General features: G+C 39.6%; 1 protein-coding gene across 2 annotated transcripts in view; it reads right to left on the bottom strand.

Annotated features, from left to right (window-relative positions):
- Positions 1-21,028, bottom strand: part of GMDS (GDP-mannose 4,6-dehydratase) — a 432,191-nt gene that overhangs the window by 257,265 nt on the left and 153,898 nt on the right. For both annotated transcript variants that reach the window (XM_075744931.1, XM_075744932.1), the window contains exons 5-6: positions 1,542-1,734; positions 579-683 (exon numbers count right to left, since the gene is read on the bottom strand). In XM_075744931.1, coding sequence (XP_075601046.1) covers positions 579-683; positions 1,542-1,734 — 298 coding nt within the window. The remainder of the gene's footprint in view (positions 1-578; positions 684-1,541; positions 1,735-21,028) is intronic.

The raw sequence follows: 21,028 nt of genomic DNA, 5'->3' as shown, positions 1-21,028 counted from the left end.
GCCATGTGTTAAAAGCCATCTTGTCAGAAGGTATGGGCCATAATGCACTAATTTTTCTAAAAATACCAGACCATACTCATTAGTCCTATGAATTTAGAGAGTACATTATTTCTGCCTCTTAATTTGACATTTATATGCACTTATATCTTGAGTACAAGTCACACCTGAAATTGCATCTGTTATGCAGTTGCGCACCTAAATGTTTAGAAAAACTGCCTTTTAATGTGTCATTTTAACCTTTTAGCCTTAACTTATTATCAAGAGGGAAAGAAAACTCAGGGATGTTACGACATTATTACTGTCTCTTGAGAGCACTGATACATAAAATCAGATACACAAGCCTCCCTTCAGCGTCAGAGGGCTACGAAATGGCATATGATGTTTGAAAGGGAGAGCTGCTGTTCTGCAGGCCCTGAGACTGCCAGGAGGGCTGCATTAAACCCTGTGAGTGGGCTACAAGTCATGACACCCTCCCTCCAGAATTTTGGCAAGTTTCAATGAAACCTGTGGATGCATTGTTTCATTTTTCCGGTCAGATGTATGCAAAGTTGGGAACAGTTTCACATGGATTTTCTAACCTCTCCTGGGGCTTTCATGATTGAAGAGGATGCCGTTGACAGCGAAGAGATTGTAGGCCTCTCTGAAGTTCACCACAATCCAGTAGGCATACAGTTTTGCTGCCCCTGTAAAAACAATTTTAAAGCATTATATATATCCGCTCTGCTTGTGCACAGCTCAGACACACATACACATCTTGCACACATTTTGAAATCCATGTTTCAGCAGCAGAGTGCATTAGAATTTGATTCATTCTCTGTATGTGTCACATTTCACATGGAAAAAATATCCAGACCAATAAAAAGCAGCTGAGCAGGAACATACTCCTTTTCTGTGCAGCCTCTGAACTAGCCAGGAAGCATTAGGGCACTTTCTCACTTGTTTTCTCATGCACACTCAAGCATAGCACTTTTTCTTTTACAATATAATTAACACAGCCAGAGCGTGTGAAATATGCCACTGTGGTGACCTCTGTTAATAAAAAAAATGACTTTGGAGGAATAAAAGGGAAAATCTGGTGCCTTAACACTCAAATTGATTTGAAACTTTATCACCAAAGTCTTCCATGCACATTGCTTTAATAAGTGTTTCAAATTTCATGTGAGTTCATGAAGGAAGAAGTGAGCTCTTGGGAGTTTTTCATTTAGGCAACAAAAAATATGAAACCTTATCACTTCAGAGGTATCTCACAACCCTTTTTGAAGGAAGAGACACCCTTAACCCCCCCCTCACCCCCCACAAGCGCTCTCTACCTCTGAGCTGAATGAACACGGTCTTGTGAAGTGAGATGCTAATTTCCAACCCCCAGGCAATGGCAGCAAATACTTTTTATATAGTAATTCATAAAGGTATGCCTCTCGACATGTCTAGTCACTTTAGCTCTATCGTCATTCTAATCTCACACCCAAATGACTTCAGCCCTGAGACATGAGCGGGGAGAACAGACAGACAGACACTGCACACACACCATCAATGCTCCTTACCGTAAGGCGATCTTGGGTAAAAAGGGGTGGTCTCCTTTTGTGGGATTTCTTGCACTTTTCCAAAAAGTTCACTGGTGGAGGCTTGGTAGAACTTCACAGAGTTGATAAGGCCACAGGTCTTAATAGCATCTAGGAGCCGTAAAGTGCCAACCCCATCAACGTCAGCAGTATATTCTGCTAGGTCAAAAGAAATCTTGGGGAGAGAAAGAAATAAAACCCACCAAGTTTACTAGGGGAACCAGAACATGCCGTGGTCATGTACAACCAAACAAAGTAATACATCACTTGTCACAGACCATCTAGACACTTTTGTACAGAGTAGATGCTCAGTTTACAAAAGTGCCCTCAAAGGATTTCCAAGAATAAACAAATAGTTCCATAAATAGCAGAACCAAAAGACTGGTGTTGCCTGCTCTCTCTCTCAGGATTATTTTCCCATGTGAAGTAAGAAGTAAGCCTCCCCACAGTGGGAGCATTATCAGGCTCTCTCTCATCTCCACAGCTGCCAATTTTCACAATATTCACTTGGGCTTAATATCTTTGACACACTTGAATTTAGTTAAAATTGTCCAAAATATTTTTTTTTTTTTAAAATAGGTTAGACAGACAGCATGATAGCATAAACATGTACTAAAAAACTCCACAAGCTTTAAACAAGGTCCAAAGTTCTGCAATTTAAACACACATCAAAATGGAGAGAAGACTAGAAATATCTGCTATCAAATGAGATTCCTAACCCCACCTGACTAAGAGTTATGGTTTTGACCCAGCTGGCAGCTAAGCACCATGCAGCTGCTCATTCATTCCCCCACAGTGGGATGGGGGAGAGAGAATCAGAAAGGTAAAAAGTGAGAAACCTCCTGGGCTGAGATACAGACAGTTTAATAGGTGAAGCAAAAGCTGTGCATACAAAGCAGGACAAGGAATTAATTCACCACTTCCCATGGGCAGGCAGGTGTTCAGCCATCCCCAAGAAAGCAGGGCTCCATCATGCATGATGGTGACTTGGGAAGACAAATGCCACCATTCTGAACATCCCCCACCTTCCTCCTCCTTCCCCCAGCTTTATATGCTGAACATGATGTCATATGGTATGGAATATCCCTTGGGGCAGCCTGGGTCAGTTGTCCCAGCTGTGTCCCCTCCCAACTTGTTGTGCACTCCCAGCCTACTCGCTGGTGGGGTGGTGTGAGGAGCAGAAAAGGCCTTAGCTCTCTATAAGCACTGCTCAACAATAACAAAAACATCCCTGTGTTACCAACACTGTTTCCAGCACAAATCCAAAATGTAGCCCCATATGAGCTACTATGAAGAAAATTAACTCTATCCCAGCCAAAACCAGCATGCGAAGGTGTACCAGAGCTGTGGCTTTTGCACAGAGGTTAGGGGGATCATGAAGTGGGAGAGCAAAGGGTGGAGGTATCCAAAAGAAACCTGACATCTCCTCCAGCTAACATATCCTTTAAAATATGGTAATAAACTTGTGCACACTGCTGGGCCAAGACTCTTCTTTCTCTCTCCACTCCAGTAGTTCTCAGTTATCTTTATGATGACCGTGATCATGGCATAGGCCACAAGACAACGCTTGAGTGTAAGCTTTCAGAGTGTTTCAAAAATATAATCATTCTATTCCTTGTAGTTACAGAAGAAAACTAAAAACTGGAAAAAGTAAGCTGAAGGTAAGAGATGTGTTGTGACCACCCCAAACTGCAGGCAGGAGCAAAAACGCTCGGAAGGAAGCTCAGTGGGTACAGGCTGATTGGTTGGACGTGTTAGCACAGCTCCTAGATTCTGAAGAATTTTCTCCCACTGGTGCCCATCTCAGAGCTATGTTCTTCTTTCCTTCTACATCCTCTCTCCAACCTAGGGATTCTACTTCTGTATGCCATTTTTTGAAAAAATGTTCCCTGTTTATACTGCCAATGTTATAAAAAAGGAAGGGGAATGGAACTTTAGAGCAATCTCCTCCATCACCCTGACCCAAGGAAGAATTACTCTGCCTATGTCCCCTCTGTCTGATGACTGACTTTCAGGAACGAGCTCTAAAAAAAACCCCAAATCCTCTATCTCTAACTGGTAATGTTACAGTCTCTTTATATGATCTAGGCTACAAGTCAGTGAGACACTACCAAACTCAGAGAGTACCAATCTCTCTGTACCAAAGTACAGATCCTCCCTTTGTTAGTCTTCAGTGACAGGGCAACTACCAACGGAGTAGAGGGCAAATTACTGTAGCTGGACAAGCTGAGCTATCATGATGAAATCTGTGGGAAACCTGTCACTTACAAGGTATTTTTTCAGGCACTCTGCAGTTTCAGACACATAGCCCTATGTACGTTTCTCCTGCTAAGCTACTTTCCCTATTGAGTAATCACTGGAGGTTTAAGGCTTATTTACACAGAAGATAGAATAAAAATAATTAGATTAATTTCAATTTGCACTTATGGCTAATTCAATACAGGTATGAAATAATCTAAATTGTGTTACTGTGCTACCAAATAAAAATGTTCTCACATAGTTTTGATATGAAATAGCTAATGGTATGAATGAAAACAAACTTTACATTTTATATTTTTTTAACCAAAAGAAAAAAAAAAAAAAAAGAAACCTGATACTTTGGCTTGTTAGCCTGGTATGACCCAACTGAAATTGAGTGCTGATCTACCGAGAAGCGCTGAGCATTTTTTGTTGTAATCCATTTGGCACAAAGATGACAGCCACTTAAGGTCTCTCAGCTTCACTGTCCGAGTAACTCTAGGGAAAACATCTTAATGGATAGGTGATACAGTCAATGATGTACTAATGAACATAAATTAGTATATTTACCATATGGCTAGCACCTTCACATATTCACTGTAACATCCCAGCTCTCTAACTAAAGGCAAAACACTTATGACTTTGTGGTGGGTTGACCCTGGCTGGGGGCCAGGTGCCCACCAGAGCCGCTCTATCACTCCCCTCATTCACTAGACAGGGGAGAAAAAGTATAACGAAAAGCTTATGGGTCGAGATAAGGACAGGGAGAGATCACTCACTAATTATTGTCACAAGCAAAACAGACTGAACTTAGAGAGAAAATTAATCTAATTTATTACTAAGCAAAACAGAATAGAGGAATGAGAAATAAAATCAAATCTTAAAACACCTCCCCCCACCCCTCCCATCTTCCCGGGCTCAACTTCACTCCTGGCTTCAACCTTCACCCCCCTCAGTGGCACAGGGGGACGGGGAATGGGGGTTACGGTCAGTTCATCACACGTTGTTTCTGCCGCTTCTTCACCCTCAGGGGGAGGACTCCTCTCATTGTTCCCCTGCTCCAGTATGGAGTCCCTCTCACGGGAGACAGTCCTTCACGAACTTCTCCAACGTGAGTCTCTCCCACGGGGTGCAGTCCTTCATGAACTGCTCCAGCGTGGGTCTCTCCCACGGGGTGCAGACCTTCAGGGGCAGACTGCTCCAGCGTGGGTCCCCACGGGGTCACAAGTCCTGCCAGCAAATCTGCTCTGCTGTGGGCTCCTCTCCCCATGGGTCCACAGGTCCTGCCAGGAGCTTGCTCCAGCGTGGGCTTCCCACGGGGTCACAGCCTCCTTCGGGTGCCTCCAACTGCTCTGGCGTGGGGTCCTCCACAGGCTGCAGGTGGATATCTGCTCCACTGTTAACCTCCATGGGCTGCAGGGGGACAGCCTGCTTCACCATGGTTTTCCCCAGGGGCTGCAGGGGGATCTCTGCTCTGGCGCCTGGAGCACCTCCTGCCCCTCCTTCTGCCCGACCTTGGTGTCTGCAGAGTTTCTTACATCTTCTCCCTCCTCTCTGGCTGCAAAAGTGCTCTCTAACTGTTTTTCTCTTTCTTAAATATGTTATCACAGAGGCGCTGACTGGCTTGGCCTTGGCCAGCGGTGGGTCTGTCTTGGAGCCGGCTGGCATTGGCTCTGTCAGACACAAGGGAAGCTTCTAGCAGCTTCTCACAGAAGCCACCCTGTAGCCCCCCCACTACCAAAACCTTGCCACGCAAACCCAACACAGACTTGTAGCAGAACCAGGAATTTACCTACATTAAGGTATTGTTTCCACAAATAACCTGCTAAAAACATCACCACAAAATGTAAATCTTTGCTTACGTATTCTACTACAAAGTAAACAGCACATGTAACTGAGGAGGTCTTAAATCAGAGATCCCAGATTATGAAACCTCTTAACCAGAGTGAGCAAGGAGCCTGTGGCAGCAGCACTGGGAACGGCTGTCCCTGGCTGATGCAGAGACTAGTTTCACAAGAGATGCTTTTCCCTATTGCCTTATGAATGACCTCAATCTTCACCTAGAAAAATCACTCCCTGGGGTGTGAGGTAATGGTGCCTCCATGCTGGCTGGGTCTGAGCTTCCCCGAGCAGAAACTGCCAGCGTTATGCCAGTTTGGTGGTTTTGTAATGTGGACTATTGTTCACTGGGGACAGGACTTAGACCACTAAACTAATTTCATGTTGGAGTGCAGGTTAGACTAGAATGACATTCATGATAATAAAAAATGGTTTTATCTACTAAAACCACCAACACCAAAAATGCTAGACTGTTAAGGCACTCTGTGCAGTGTAGGGGCAGTAACATGGCAAATACAGATAAATGCACACTGGATTTTAATTTGATTCTAATTCAAAGTTAACAATGTAAAAGAGTTTTATAAAATACTGGATTGATTAAGTAGCTATAAATGAAGCAGGGCAGAGCAGGAAAGGGTGCTGAGTTGTCTATTACCACATTATTTCCTTCTCCTTATACACATTATTTTGTGCAAGACCAGCAGGAAGACTGGAATTAAAAAAAAAAAAAGAAAATGTGGGGACTTCATTAAATGGGATGTGCAAGAGAGAATTGGCATGCATGCACAACACAAAAAAAGACCAGGGTCTGTGTTATAGAACTCAAATATAGAATCAGATTCAATAGATGTTACTCATAGAAATAATCTTCGCTGGTACACTGAGCACAGTGGAACTACCTGAGAGAGTAGAAACTTCATGGAAATGATTGTAAAGGTTGTAGGAAAGATAAAAACAAGCCATACTTTCTGAAAGATTAAACATCCAGTGGAAAAAAGAGCTTAGGTAATACCTACAGATGAGAGTTTTTCAAACAGCCTAATTTATGACAACTCTCTTAAGTGCCTGAATTAGGAAGCTCATCTCCCTGCACACCGGTAAAGACAGTGGTGAGTCAGAGCAGAAAGCCTAATGGAGATGCTTTTGATCATGCTTTGGAGAAACTATATACACGCTAGTTTTTTAATTTAGCTACCTAAGAAAGATGCTCCATTCTAACCTCAAAAATCCAACACTATCAGTTACTGTCAACTGCATAAAGCAAGCCATGCAACTAACAACTTTTTTTGAAGAAAATAGCAGGAATTTTTGTAATGACTGGAGTAGGGAAAAGAAGCTTCTTTGCCTGGTAGAAACTTTCAACCTGAAAGTTTTCTCAGAGTGTTGAAGGCATGGATCCAATACTTCTTCGCCCTTCGTCTTTGGACAGACTTTGCAACAAAGGGAAAGCATGACATACCAACAAACCAGAAGTTGTCTACTTTGAACATGGTAGTCTGAGTGACCTTGGCACTCCCTTCCCCCTTGCCATGAGGACACCATGCTTTTGCAGTTATCGTTGATCTCTGAAGATATTGTAAATGTATACACTTAAGATGTGACTTTTTATTCTGTTCAATAGGTGGTGATAACAATGTGTCATTAGACTTGGACAGAACAATAAGGAGACACTTAAATCCTTGATCAAAAGTATTTCAGGTCCAGGTTTTCAGGTCCTGAACACCTTGCAGAATTGTCTCAAAGAATACTAAAAAGGAATCTGACTCCTTAGGTACATGGGACTTCTACCTACTGAGTATCTTCACTGCTGCATTCATTCCTAATACAGTAAATTTCAAATACATAGAATCATAGAATGGTTTGGGTTGGAAGACACCATAAAGATCATCTAGTTCCAACCCCCCTGCCATGGGCAGGGACACCCTCCACTAGACCAGGTTGCTCAAAGCCCCATCCAAACTGGCATTGAACACTTCTAGGGATGGGGCAATATTCTTGGGCAAGTAAAAATTTTCACAGCAAGGCTTAACCATAGGATGATAAATTTTCTTCAGAAAAACATAGTTTCATTAGTTACAACATTCCTGGTATCACAGGACATAATATGAATACACTGAACCACATTGTCTCTTCTTTCATGCGGCTCCAAGAATTACAGAGTTTTGTGAACTGGTTTCTACCTTTTGAATTTGAACTCATTCCCCACCCCACCTCCCCACCCCCTTTCTTTCTTTTTTTTTATAATCACCAGGTTCAATGTCTACAAGAGATTTGAATTTAATAGAGCAATGTTTTAAATATGATGTTTCCCAACTGATCATTCAAAACCAAGCTTAGCAAGGTCTTTAACAAGATTTAAAAGCTTACTGAAAACTATCTAAATGAAAACATATGGGTCTTAGCCTCCACAAGAACACATTCCTATCATGTCTATGAGTGCTATATACAAGCCTGCAGACTTAATAATACTTGCTTCTGACCAATGCATTGTCAACAGTGGTGATGTTCTGAAAATAAGTATCAATTTAGCACACACACGGGTTTGACTTTGTGAGATACTTCATCTCTGTTTTGTCATTTAGAACAATCCAACAGATGGGCTGCAATCATATTAACTATTAGCTTTCAACCAAAAATAGTGTGTGCTAGCAGAATATGCTTCGATGATCTACCTGAATATAAATAATGATTTGAAATTTCATCTCTTTCTTACAGCCTTCTCAGTTTCAGAACATGGGATTTCTGTAAGGCTGGTGTCATAAAAGGAAAGGTTACGTGAAGCCCTAGGAGGAAATAGGATAATATAAAGTATTATTCTTTCACTGTAAAAGCAAAGGTGGGTAACCTAACTATAACATTAAAATAAGCATCTTTGATCTCTTGAAAATACTTACAGTAGAATCTTTAGATTTATCAGAATAGAAAATATGTATCAGGTCTCTCTAAGCACTGAGAAAGGTTTACACCTGAGAAGCAAATCACAAAGCAGAAAAACTGCTCAGAAATGTTTCAAGTCTCACAAGTTTCACAGCGGTTACTTTTTTGTATTCTTTAAAATCAATTCTGTTTGCTTTGAATATTTAGTGTGCCTTCCACTGCCAATAAAAACCACTGGGATCACTTATATCATCTCAGTAAACAAACTGCTCAACCCCTAGGAACAGGCATGTAAAGCATAACATTCCAGTTGCTAAATCTAATACAGACTATGGGCCAAGCATTCCTATAAAGACCCTACACACTGGGGAAAAAAAAAAATCCTCAGGATTTTAGGAAATCTAAGGAATTTGGGGTGAGCTGGGTGGTGTCAAGGGGATGAGGAAGAATCTATATATCTACAAAAATATCAGGTAACTTTCTAGGAGAATATGACAATTTCTCTTCCCCCTCAACCCCTTAACTCATAATGAATGCTTAACTCATTGCCCTCTCACCCAATAAAAGAAGTAGTTGAAAGATACTAAAATCCCCTAAACAACTATATAATTTTTGTTATATAGAAAAATAATCAATTCAATAGCTCTGAACTGCTTATTATTAAGCAATATTCTTGATATCTTAAAGCCCTGTTCAACTTTTTAGCTAAATAGAAATTGACTGAAAAAATAATGACTGAAATTCTGGATAAAGGGAATATGCTTTTTGTAGATTTATCTTATTTCTTATTTCTTTCCCTGTTCTCTCATTAATAAAACAGAAAAAATAGTGATCTGCATAAAATTAGAACAATTCGACAACATGGTTATAAGCAGAGAATTAGCAAGGAAAATGTTTTATAAGTGGAAGCAGAGGTCAACATTTTTTTCCTAAAATTCATGTTAACCCAAGCCATTCACACTATTGCTGCAGCAAGAGATAACTTGGATTTTCAAGTTGCTCGCGATATAGAGAAATAAGCAGTGCAGCTGATAAAAGATGTTCTTCTCCGTCAGTGCTTGCGTTGAGGTCCCAGTGGTTGAGTTTCACTGCAGCTCTATCATGCTATGGACTGCAGGTGGAGTGAACCTGCACTTTTAACCATTCCTGAAGCAGTTAAAAGTCTGGTTTTGACATCAGTGGGCCAGTATTTCACCTTCACCTCTAAGCACAAAGACTTTACACCAAAGTGTAAAAATAAGCTATTTGCTGTTTAGGGATCTTAAATGATCTTCATCTTCTATAATCTGCTGCAAACCACAACAGACTCTGCTTCAGGGACCAGCTCAGTCTTATACAAGTAACCTCAAAGTGATTTTCATTACACACAGGAAAAAGGAGCTTCAATGTGAACCTGTTCATTGCCCCAAACACACACACACACGTGGCTTTGCATCCTCAAAAAGAGCACAAATGAGCGGTGAAACAGAGTTGAGTTCATTCATGGCTCCTCATCATTCATTTCTCCAAGCAAATCGAGATTTGGGAAATGCATGTGAGGAAAAAAGGGGGTGGGATAAAGCAGAAGCTTCACGACAAAAGCGTACTTCTAACTCTGAAAAAATTCCTGGGGATAACAGCAGCAGTAAACCCATGCATCACCTTTCAGTACATCCCCAAGGGTCAGGCACTGCAGAATCCAAAAGCAGCTATTACCTTTCAGCTCCATGAGCTCTAAAAAGTTCATGAACAGTTAAGTTATACTGCTATTGCCCACACGAGACACAACAAGAGTGCTGCTAAATGGCCTGACGTCCCCACCTATCTTGCAGTTGAACTACCCTGCAGCAACCTTCCCTAAGAGGCAGCAACTTTGTGTGGCTGAAATACTCAAGGATTAGGGGCAAGAGCCACCCTAACATACTCCACAGTGTATGTTCATATGGCAGCCTCTCACGGTTTGACTTGAGTAAGTTTTCCTTCTAATTCTCCTCCTGATTACCTTCAAGCTCTTGATGCAAACTCTGAAATAATATTTAAAGAGAAATAGCTTGGCATTATTAAAACAGGTTTTCTTTTTCTCTCTTACAAGTAAAAACTACTACTTGGCTTTCGTTGGGGGAAAAAGAGAGAAAAAATGAACCCAAAGCAGAGAATAAGCATGGAGAAATACTTCCTGAGTAGTTAAAGTTTTATATTTATCAGACCAGTAGGGGTTGATAGTTGGATTCATTCTTCAGTTTCTTTCAAAAGTGACTCCTCCCTGGCAAACCGCAGGTGCAGTTGCAAATTCAGCTCACAAGATCATCACATTCACATTTGCCTTTAAGGCAGCCCACTGGTATATGCCTGATCAGTTAAGAGGTATATGAGAACCACCAGTTGCCTATTGTTTTCAAAATTTTGATGCCACAATCCTTAAATTATAATATCCATTCTCCATTTTAATAAAACAAAGTCTCCTGTGTCCTGTACAGTTGTCTTGGCCATTGACTATTGATTGAAAGACATGTTTTAGAACAGATCTCCAAACAGAGGTAATTTTTAACTTGTTTATTCTTCTGCTTATTTACTAGCTAATTTAGTGGATTAATAGAATTTAACAGATTGGATTAAAAAAAGAGTTGCCCAGAGACAGGTCAAAAGGCAGTGGACACAAGTTGAAACATGAAAAATTACAATTAGATATTAGGAAAAAAAAGTTCACAACATGGGCAGTCTAACCCTGAAGCATGTTGTACAGAGGGGCTGTGGCATCTCCACCCTTGGAGATACTCAAAACTCAATCAGACATAGCCCTGAGCCACCTGCTGCTGGCCCTGCTTTGTGGAAGGAGCTGGTCCAGATGACATTCAGAGATTGCTCCAAAACTACATTACTGCACAATTTTAAGAAGACAGGGAGATGGGATTACAGCAGCGTGTTTCAATGTTCAGACATGTAGCACCATCCAATGAGTAGAAAGTGGATGTACAGTGTGCAAGAATGAGGTCTGGACTTGTAGAATTCAGTGATTTCTACTGGGGGAGTAGAGAGTTGTTCACAGGACCTTTTTGGAGGCACATAGTCCAACTTGCTATTCATCATATCTCCTCCACAGAAGAGCTTCAGATAGAGGAATGCTCAGATCTGATAGTAAAAGAAATACCAAAGCGGAGGAGGAGAAGGAGGAGGGGTATCACAGAACATGAGATTCAGTATGGCCATAAACCTTTGTCACAAAAATGTAACCTCACCATAAGTTTTGCTTATCTTCTCGTCCATTTGTTATTAATTTGATGGAACAGGGGAGTTGTCAGGGTTATGTGATGCAAGGGATTTATCTTGCAGAACAATCTCCAACCCACTGTTCTAAGTCTTTAGTTTCAAATTACAGAGATTAGAAAAGAAACTTTTAAAAAAGAAGCACTGATTCTTTATTCCTTTTCAGCATGATTTTGTTCAGATAGAGGTTCAACAATATACATGTTTACCCAAGTTTTTAAGCACAAGGCACATGCAGCAAAGTCAGGATGGGTTTTGATGTTTCAAATTTTGTAGCTTCAATGGCTAATGACACTGTAATACTCTAAAATCTTTCTTACATACTGAAGTCCAGCTGTGCCAGAAGCTTTAAATGCTATTTAGTAGAAAGACAAAAAGGGGCAACTTGCAGAGTCACTAGAGAACATTCAAAGGGAGATGTAAAAAGATAGCCAATTGCTTCGCTTTATATGTACCAGGGGAATAGAGAGCTATGAATAAAATGCATGCAGGGAAAGCAGTCACTTTGAAAGAACTAGTACTATTTTTACGCACTTTCACATATAAATAAATAAATTTAAAACATACAAGTTATTCAAAATTCTAACATGACAATTAGGTTACAGTATTAATACATATATATATGTATTTTACCTCTGATGCTTTTTAAAAACTTTCACCCTTGCTTCCTCAATGCTTTCAGAACATGTAGAAAAATGCTCTGCACAGAAGTGATAAAACATCATCACAAGCAAAAAGACAAAAAAAAAAAAAAAAGAGGAAAAAAAAAAGAAACAAACCCCACAAAACCAAAGAAACCTTCACCCTGTCTGCTTTATGATTTTGACAGGCTTTCAGTGGATGGCAAGATAGATATTAAAGCAATAATCTACTACGCACAGCTTTGTTGACAACAGTCTCTCCTCTCTTTGCCTTCCTAGCCAACAAGACTCCAAAACATGACTTAACCCAATGGACCCTCCCAAATGTTGATACAACTCCTGTGTTGCCTAGAAGCTAGAATTACCCCAATGCTTTGCAAATGACTACCTTGCCTGACTCGCTTGTAACTCCTACTGATGCATGAAGTAAAATCTCCCTAGGTTTATGGGCCCTGCCAGAAGTCTTGCTTTTTCAACCAGAGAAAAATTTTCTTTTCAGCATTTGTTATTTATCACTTAAGATGATTACTTCCCAGACTGCTATTCCTCATGCCAAATGGCATTGGTTTAGAAAGTTTAGAAGTAGTTCAAACGACTGTTTCTCAGGTACCCCTGAAGTACCAAAAATGCTCCTCCCTCCGTGAGGAAATGATATTTCATATATGGATTTTTGACAGATTTGAATATGGACTAGACTCTTTTTTTCCTTAAGGGTATTTAATTTGGAAATAAAATGCACTTAACAAATGCAGAATCTTTGTAGAATCATTTCTCAAATTCTTCAAATTCAAGTAAATAAAAATTTAAAACTTGTTATAAAATTGTAAATTTAAAAAAAAATTAATTTTTTTTGTTACTTTTACACACACACACACACACTATCCACCAACAATTGTCTGACCAGTTCTTCAAGTTATATTTGTCATTATTTTGGGCTTGGCTTTCAGTGCTATATCCACCTAGTAACTGATGTAGCACAGCTCTCATGATAAAAAGATAAGAAAAAACACTGACTGCTGATTAAGTCATATAAGTCATTCTGACCAAGCTGTGCTCACTCTGAATGAAGCACCTGTAGAAATATGACACATTCTTCATTAAAAACCCACTTTCTATAATGTTTAACAAAAGCTTTTACCTCTTACTCTATGGAAATCTAATTTTTCATTTTCTAAAATTAAAACCATTGTCTGCTCCTCCCAACAACATGAATTGCTATCTCCTTCCTTACAGCTAACTTGTGGCTGAAACAGCTTCCCTACTTCACAGGGATTTTGCAAGGAAAAAAAAAGAATTAGATGAATGTGCATGTATTATTTATTAATGGGACCATAAACCCAATTAGACTGCCCATAAACATGCCTGACTCAGCCATTCAATTTGAAAGCTAAGGGTGCAGACACAGCCAAGTCACTGCAAGAAAACAAGTTACTATTTCTCTGTGGAGCTGAGGTAACGCTACCTGAAAGCGCTCTTAAACCACAGCAAATGGAAGATAAAGCAATTTATCTTAGCTCTCTTTTACTGTCAGTTCATCCATCGCAGCCTCACAGCGGACAGGTACGTCAGCTCTGACCGCACATTGCAGCGTGTTACATTGTGGTGCTTCAGTTGTGGCTCAGCTTTCAAAACAGGTCGGACTTCAGGAACACAAATGAGAACATGAAGTTCTGAGGCAATAAGCACGTGCATACACACACACACACACAGAGAGAAAAAAAATCATGACTTCTTGTCTAGAGCACAAGTATCTAGGGAACATCCTCTGCCCTGAAGTACCCGGGAGGGTTCAGAGCTTGGTGTCCAACACCGGTGTCAGTGTGGCAAAGGAGATGTAAAGTACTCCATCTCAGCAGGAAAACGGCTGCCCCCATTCATGCACTCAGTTTATTCTTAAAATACTACAGTCACATTCTTCACAAAGATACCACCCTTAGAGAGAAGTACTATAAAAACACATCTTCTAAACAAATGCCATCACTTCGGAACTATTCCTGGTCCATTCACTCTTCTCTGTAAATCCAATTTCTCCCTTCATTCGCCATGGGTACTAAAAGTGATTAGTACAGTTTTACACCTCCACAGACCTCGTTCTACTTCCTGGTTTGCCGTAAAGCAACCAAAACCTACACCAACTCCTCTTTAGCTAGAATGTTTTTAGCATACCTCACACTTCTGTGTAATTAATTTTTCAGGCTTTTGTTCATTTTTATGCATGTGTATTAAGAATTAAATTATGATGGCTAATTGCATGAGGCAAGTTTGGATGGATATGTATGTACTGACAAAAGACATCCTCCCACAGTCACCACCTTCCCAATTCCTGCTCCAGTACTCCAGCAGGAATGACTGGGAAAATGAATAAACAAGCAACAGCATGTCAAGAAATAAGTCACCAGTTTGGGGCGGTGTGGTGTTTGGTTTTGGGGTTTTTTTTTGTTTTCTTTTTTTAATTTAGTTTTCTTTTTTTCTGTGGAGGAATTAATTGCCTTTTCTTCCAATGCATAAGGTGGTCATCTGTGAAATTTCACTCCAAAATCTTAAAAAAAGGACAATTCCAAAACCAATCTTTTTTTTTTTTTTTTCTCCAGAAAACCAGCAGCATTCTTTGCCTTTTACTTGTTCTTGAGAACAGCTGACATTTAAAGACATTCTTTAAATAAATACAATAGTCTGTGGTTTGTACTTGCTCTGAAAGAAAACCACTGAATCCTTTACATTTATTAAAATTACAACCAACAAACCCAAAAAACCCACCCCACCTTGAAATGCCAAAGTAGGTGAACCCTAGTAGATGAGCACTAATATCCTTACCTGTAGTGCATGTACAGGCACTACATATGATTAATTTTAAAATCAGAGTATTAATAGCATCTGCAAATACAGTAGCTGCTAATGGCTTTGTTGGGAATGATGTAATAGACCTGTAGAAACAGCTTTCCGTAAACTCATGGTGGTAACAACTAGTTTTAACTTTCCATTTCAGGGAAGATGAGGATAGCAATAATTACATACCTCACAGTGGACTGTGATAATTCTTCATCCTGTGCAGGAAGCTACAGGAGTGGAACACACTGTTGTCACCGCCACCGCTAGCACTCAGATTTTAATGTAATTATAATACTTGAGAAACCCTGAGCCTTACATCTCGTTCAGTTGCACCCTTTCAGGGAGAACACTGATGTTTTCTATGTGGCAGTGAGCACTCTGAACTCAATAAAAAGTTATACTTAATCAACTCATCTGCTTCAGAAGGATGTGGGTGGCTAGCTTGAAAGAAACCTGTGGGATGAATGAGAAAAAACCATGTGTCTCAACAGGTATGTGGGGGTAAGGGAGAAAAGGCCAAGGGGCAGAGAGCTTAAAGGAATGAGACCCACAGGTTATACTTTTTTAATTATTCTTCCCTTTTCTGAAGAAGCGGGATGATAGTCTTAGAAAATAAATCAGTCTGATGGATTTTCTACTGCCATCCCTTCTGCCTTCACTTTATTCTTATATTTATTATTGACTATTAAAGCCTCTCCACCACAACTCTTAGAAAATAATGCATAGGCATTAATTTTAAAAGGCAGCTCTGGCACTCACGAGGCATGGTGAGCATAAATCAAAGCAGAACATTGCAATTGATTTGTGTACTGTAACCCACAACGCTAACCTCAGCCTTGTTTTTTTACCTATCTCTTGGGTTCTGATACAGAGGAAAAGACTAGGAGTAATAGATGCTTTTCACCTGAACATTAGGGTAAACCATTCAGGAAATAGGGACCTCGTAGTCAACTAATCACATAAAACCAACTAGTTTGGGAGTTTCCCCTCTCGCCCCAGTGAACAAATACTGTATTACTTTGGTCCACCTGACTGTGCCCTAAGACAGCATTGAAGGTCTTGTCTCTTGTAGTGCTAGCCGTGGCAAGAGAGCATATTGACACCTACAAGTCAGTGCTCCTCTTCATCAGCGTGGCATTCAATGTGCCAGTAAACCCCCGCCTCCCCCCGCTCAGAGCAGCTTTGGGTAAGACTTGACTGGCCTATAAAAAGCTCCATCAGCTCCATCCAAAGTGAATTTTGCAGCCTCAGGATGAGACATGTTGAAAAAGCAACGTGGAAGACAAGACCAAGTTGCCAAAATGTAGTGAAGAAATCATTGGATGCGATCACTGGGAACATCAAATTTCACAAATAAGGTGAAGTCTGTAAAATTGTGTATGGGCTGCATTTTAGTTTAAAAAAAAATGTATAGCTCAGGCAGATGCCAAGTCTCTATTGTATGCAAATATTTTATTTCAATTAGCACTTTTCAATCATGCTTTTTCTTTTCTGAATGACTCACGGATATCTCAGTAAAGAGATGGCAGGATCATAAGCACATGCCAACAGGGTGCATTTATCTGAGAGAAATAAATGTGAAGGAAAGATGTAAATGTATCTCAGGATTTTTTCAACCTGTCTTCCCTTCCAAACATGTTTTCTTTACTTGCCTGCAAGCCTCTATAACAACATACTGTTTCCATGTCCTTCCAAGCAAGCAGTATTCACGAGAATTTAATTGAAACTGAGGAAATCATGTTTTCAGACCGTGTTGATCAGGCAGAAAAAAAAAAAAATAGAGTTCAGCCTACAAGTTTTATCACACCGTATTAAGCCAAAGAAGAGGTCATAATAGTAACTTGCTCGCAAATGCACATACGAAAAGGGGGAATCTGTAGAACTTCTACACGCCACAGAGAGTCCTGCTACACAGGTCATTATGAGCGATGATTGCCCATGAGGGACGCAACCTGCATAGCTGTGAAATATGGCTGGCTGAAAAAATACTGCAAGTTAAGATCCGTGATTGCACACAACACTGACATAAGCTAAGAACGCTACATCTCGCGGCTGCAGTAGGAGTTTTAGTTGATTTCCAGAGTGCTGACCCCAAGCTGCTTTGGGGCTCCGAGCGTTCTCACCTGGGATACAAGAAGTTCTGTCAAGGAACCGCAAGAATATGGGGAGAAGCATACTGGTGCTGCCTGTTAGCCAGAGAAGCAGAGGAAATTGCAAAATTGTCATATGGGAGCTTGGAAACGTTAGTTAATTTTTGATCCTGCATCACTAGTATATACCAAAGAAGCTGTGCTGGGAAGGCTGAGAAACGTAAATAGTCAATGCTGATGAAGAATTCTATAATTGGTAAAAAATTAAAAAGTTTTGGCATGAAAACAATACCTCAGCAAGTGTTTTACTTTCCACTCCTATAGATTTTAACACCTCTCGTGTTGCAAGAGTGCTCTCTCCACACACAAATTTAAGCTGATGTTAACTGCAGTTGCATCTGAAAATATGTATTTTTAATACCAGTTAGGTTCTAGACAGTAATCCCTTTCTCAGAAACTGAAAGATTTAAATGAAGTCATGGTTGCTAAGTGCTCTATTCAGCCATATATCATGTTCTCAGAAGTACAAAGAGTACTCAAGGGTGAAGGGTTTTTAGGATAATGTACGATTTCTGCATTAAATATAGAACTGCCATTATATAATTTTAGCATCTTGCCAACTTTTTTTTTTTTCTTGAGTAGGAGAAGGAGGAAGAAATAAGGAGGTTGAATGGAACTAGAACAGTACTGTTTGTACCCTGGTGAATATTAGGGAAATGATAAATGATCCCTAAGCACACAGACTGATTTATGCAATAAAAAATAAAATACGATGGGGTGGAGCCTTCGTGTGAAAATCTCATCCTTGGACAGCTACAAGGTATGAAATGCACCCAAGTGTCTCAAATCCCTCAGGGCTGCAATTATCTCATGATAACTGCACCCTCGAGAACTGTCTCTTTTGCTTCTCTGTTAGGTGGGAGGAAAAGGAAAGGGAAAGAGGTGTATTTCTGATTATGAAAACCAGAAGATTGATAGTTTACATTAGTGAATTCTTTAAGCTCAAACTGTTAAGAGTTCTTATTTTTTCCTAATTAACAGCATGAGTAAAAAGAAGTCATGTCTCATGTCAGTATGATAAAGGAAAAAACAGAGATAAAGAAAAGCCATTAAGATAAATACAAGTCAAAAAAAGCCACATATATCCATAAATCAAACTTGTCAGTAGCTCTCAGTTAATACAGTCATGGGATTAATAAACGCAACAAACAAAATGCGATTCAACCTCATTCTGCAAAGGCTATTACTCAGAAAATTCAGATGAACTGTGCTATTCTTAAACTGGCAACATTGTTTGACAATCTTACCTGCATACAACTACTACACCCCCCCTTTTTTTTTTCCCTGCTTGTAGTCCTAAAAGACATCATCAGAGAGCACTGAACTTTTATACTCTTTTTATTCTCTTGTAAAAGTCTGAATTCCTCCTAAAAAATTAAGTGGGTAATGCTTGGAAGTGTTTTATTAAAAAAACTGAGGAACAAACCACTTAAAATTTCTGAGCTATACTGGCGATACAGATAATCCTCAGTTTCAGGTAAAGAGACTTAGCTTATATATATATATATATCCAATCCAAACTATTTGGTATCTACTTACACCTTCAGTGTATGGAAATGCAGATGCAGACATATTTTTTCATGCTATAAGCTTGCCAAATTTATGGAGAAAACAGCTATTATGCTTGTAAAGTATAGTGATGTATCAGCTTAATAACATGTTTACGGGAAATTTTTATCCTGTAGGATGAGGAAATAAACACCGCATTTTCTTCCTCAGGTGAGAGAACGCATAGATACTTGATTCACTTTACCGATCTAAGAATATTCACTCTCTGTCAGCGGACGGTAACACTGTGCAACATCTCACCACAGGAACTTATCGTATGCAGGTATGAGATCTAATCAGATACCATGCCAAAATTATATAGCAATCTGATCCTAGGAGTCTTGTATATCCCCAACACTACCCCAAGACTTTAGTTCTCATCAATGTTTAACAACCACTAACACCTTTGAAATTATAGCTTCCCACAGAATTTTAAATGCAAAACCCATTCAATTAATGTATTTGTATGATATTCAGCATCTGAAAAACTAGTATGCTCATAAAATCTTATGTAAAGCCATTCCAGCACGCAGTAGAGCAAATATACACTGCATCTCAGAAGTCTGTTACAAATATTTATTATTTTCTTCAGATCCACTAAAAATGGAAAAACTGAAGCTATTTTAAGAACAGATGAGATGCAACTGTTGCTCTAAAATGCACATCTTCTGCAGTACAAGCTTTAGTTCAGATTAGTTCCTTGTCTCTAAAATCTACAAGTTAATCCTTGAAATCTCTCTCAGCTGAAACTTACACTGCCTGCATTGGGAATTCCCACCTAACCTTAACTATATAGGAAAATTTACAGTTCAAGACAGTAAAAGAGGGGATAACAAAAAGTTTTTAGCTGTCACACTATTTTCCTCACATTTCCCCTTGCTATTCATCAAATCACTGAATGAAGTCTTTCACTGGAACTGAACTATGACTCCACAATGTTTCTTCTATTGTTACAAGAGGGGATGACTGCCTTGTCAAGGAGGGGCTGAGCTTTTAAAATGAAATAGGTATTTCTAACACAATGAGTCTACAGTTCATCCATCATCTGTTCCCGGCTCTGTCTAAAAGAGGAAAAAAAATGCGATGTGCTTCATGGTAAAGATGAACTAAAAATTTCACAGCTGGCAAGTCTGAGGTACTGTTTGCTCAGTAAAGAGTAAGGCCACATACAGAGAAACTGATTGACTGCTCACCAGGTTTCTTTTTTCCTCTCACTTTACTGCTCTGGTCTTGAACTGTATAGAAACCTCTAAGTACAGGATTATTTTTCTTTTATTATTTGATTTCTTTTTTTCTTCAAAACTGTATCAAAATATTCATACATTTAAAATTTGGGTTTGAAATTTACTCATGATATTCCAGCATATTTTGTCAAAAGTAGTTATCTGAACTTTAAAAAAAAAATCCATTTATGATGTATAAAAATAGATTTCAGCTCCCTTTCTTTGCAAACTGAAGTAACAATTTTATTTCTGGAACAAAAGACTGCAGATATTATCTTTGATAACTAGTTCCAGCTCTGTTCTCATGTTGTCCAGACTGTAAGTCCTCTTTAAAAATTTACATTCATATATAGTATACTACAGAAAAACAGGCTCAAATTCCTCTAAAATTTCCTATGTGTCTTTATGTGTCTGTATCAGCATGCTTTTAATGAAAAACGACTAAATGATGTAAATATAAATAACCTCATCTTAACCAGAACTAATTTTGAACCTCAAGCGCGTACGCAGATTCAGCAAAGTTGAGATGTTCCCCATGGACACAGGGTTTCATCCTGGTGGAGCTGCTGGTTGGGCCAGGGTCTAAGTTTATGAGACTTCACGTTTTTAAGGAGGAGGAACATGATCGCCAAAAACATGGTATGTTCATTTATGCTATGGTGATATCACATATGATCCAAAAAGCATAAACACACACATTGGGGGTGGTTCTATACTTTTAAACTACCACTGGAATATGCCCCCCTCCCGCCCCAGTTAGAGAAATTAGTAAATCTGGATCCAAAGCCTGGAGCCATTAGGTCATGTTTTGGCAGACCTGGATGTTCACAGAGCTGGTTGGGCACACAACCAGCACTATGCGTTGACGGGATACTGCCAAC

Source organism: Balearica regulorum, chromosome 2 (assembly GCF_011004875.1).
Source record: "Balearica regulorum gibbericeps isolate bBalReg1 chromosome 2, bBalReg1.pri, whole genome shotgun sequence".
Lineage (NCBI taxonomy): Eukaryota > Metazoa > Chordata > Aves > Gruiformes > Gruidae > Balearica > Balearica regulorum.
The sequence above is the reverse complement of the archived record's forward strand: the minus strand, read 5'-3'. Positions and strand labels throughout refer to the sequence as shown.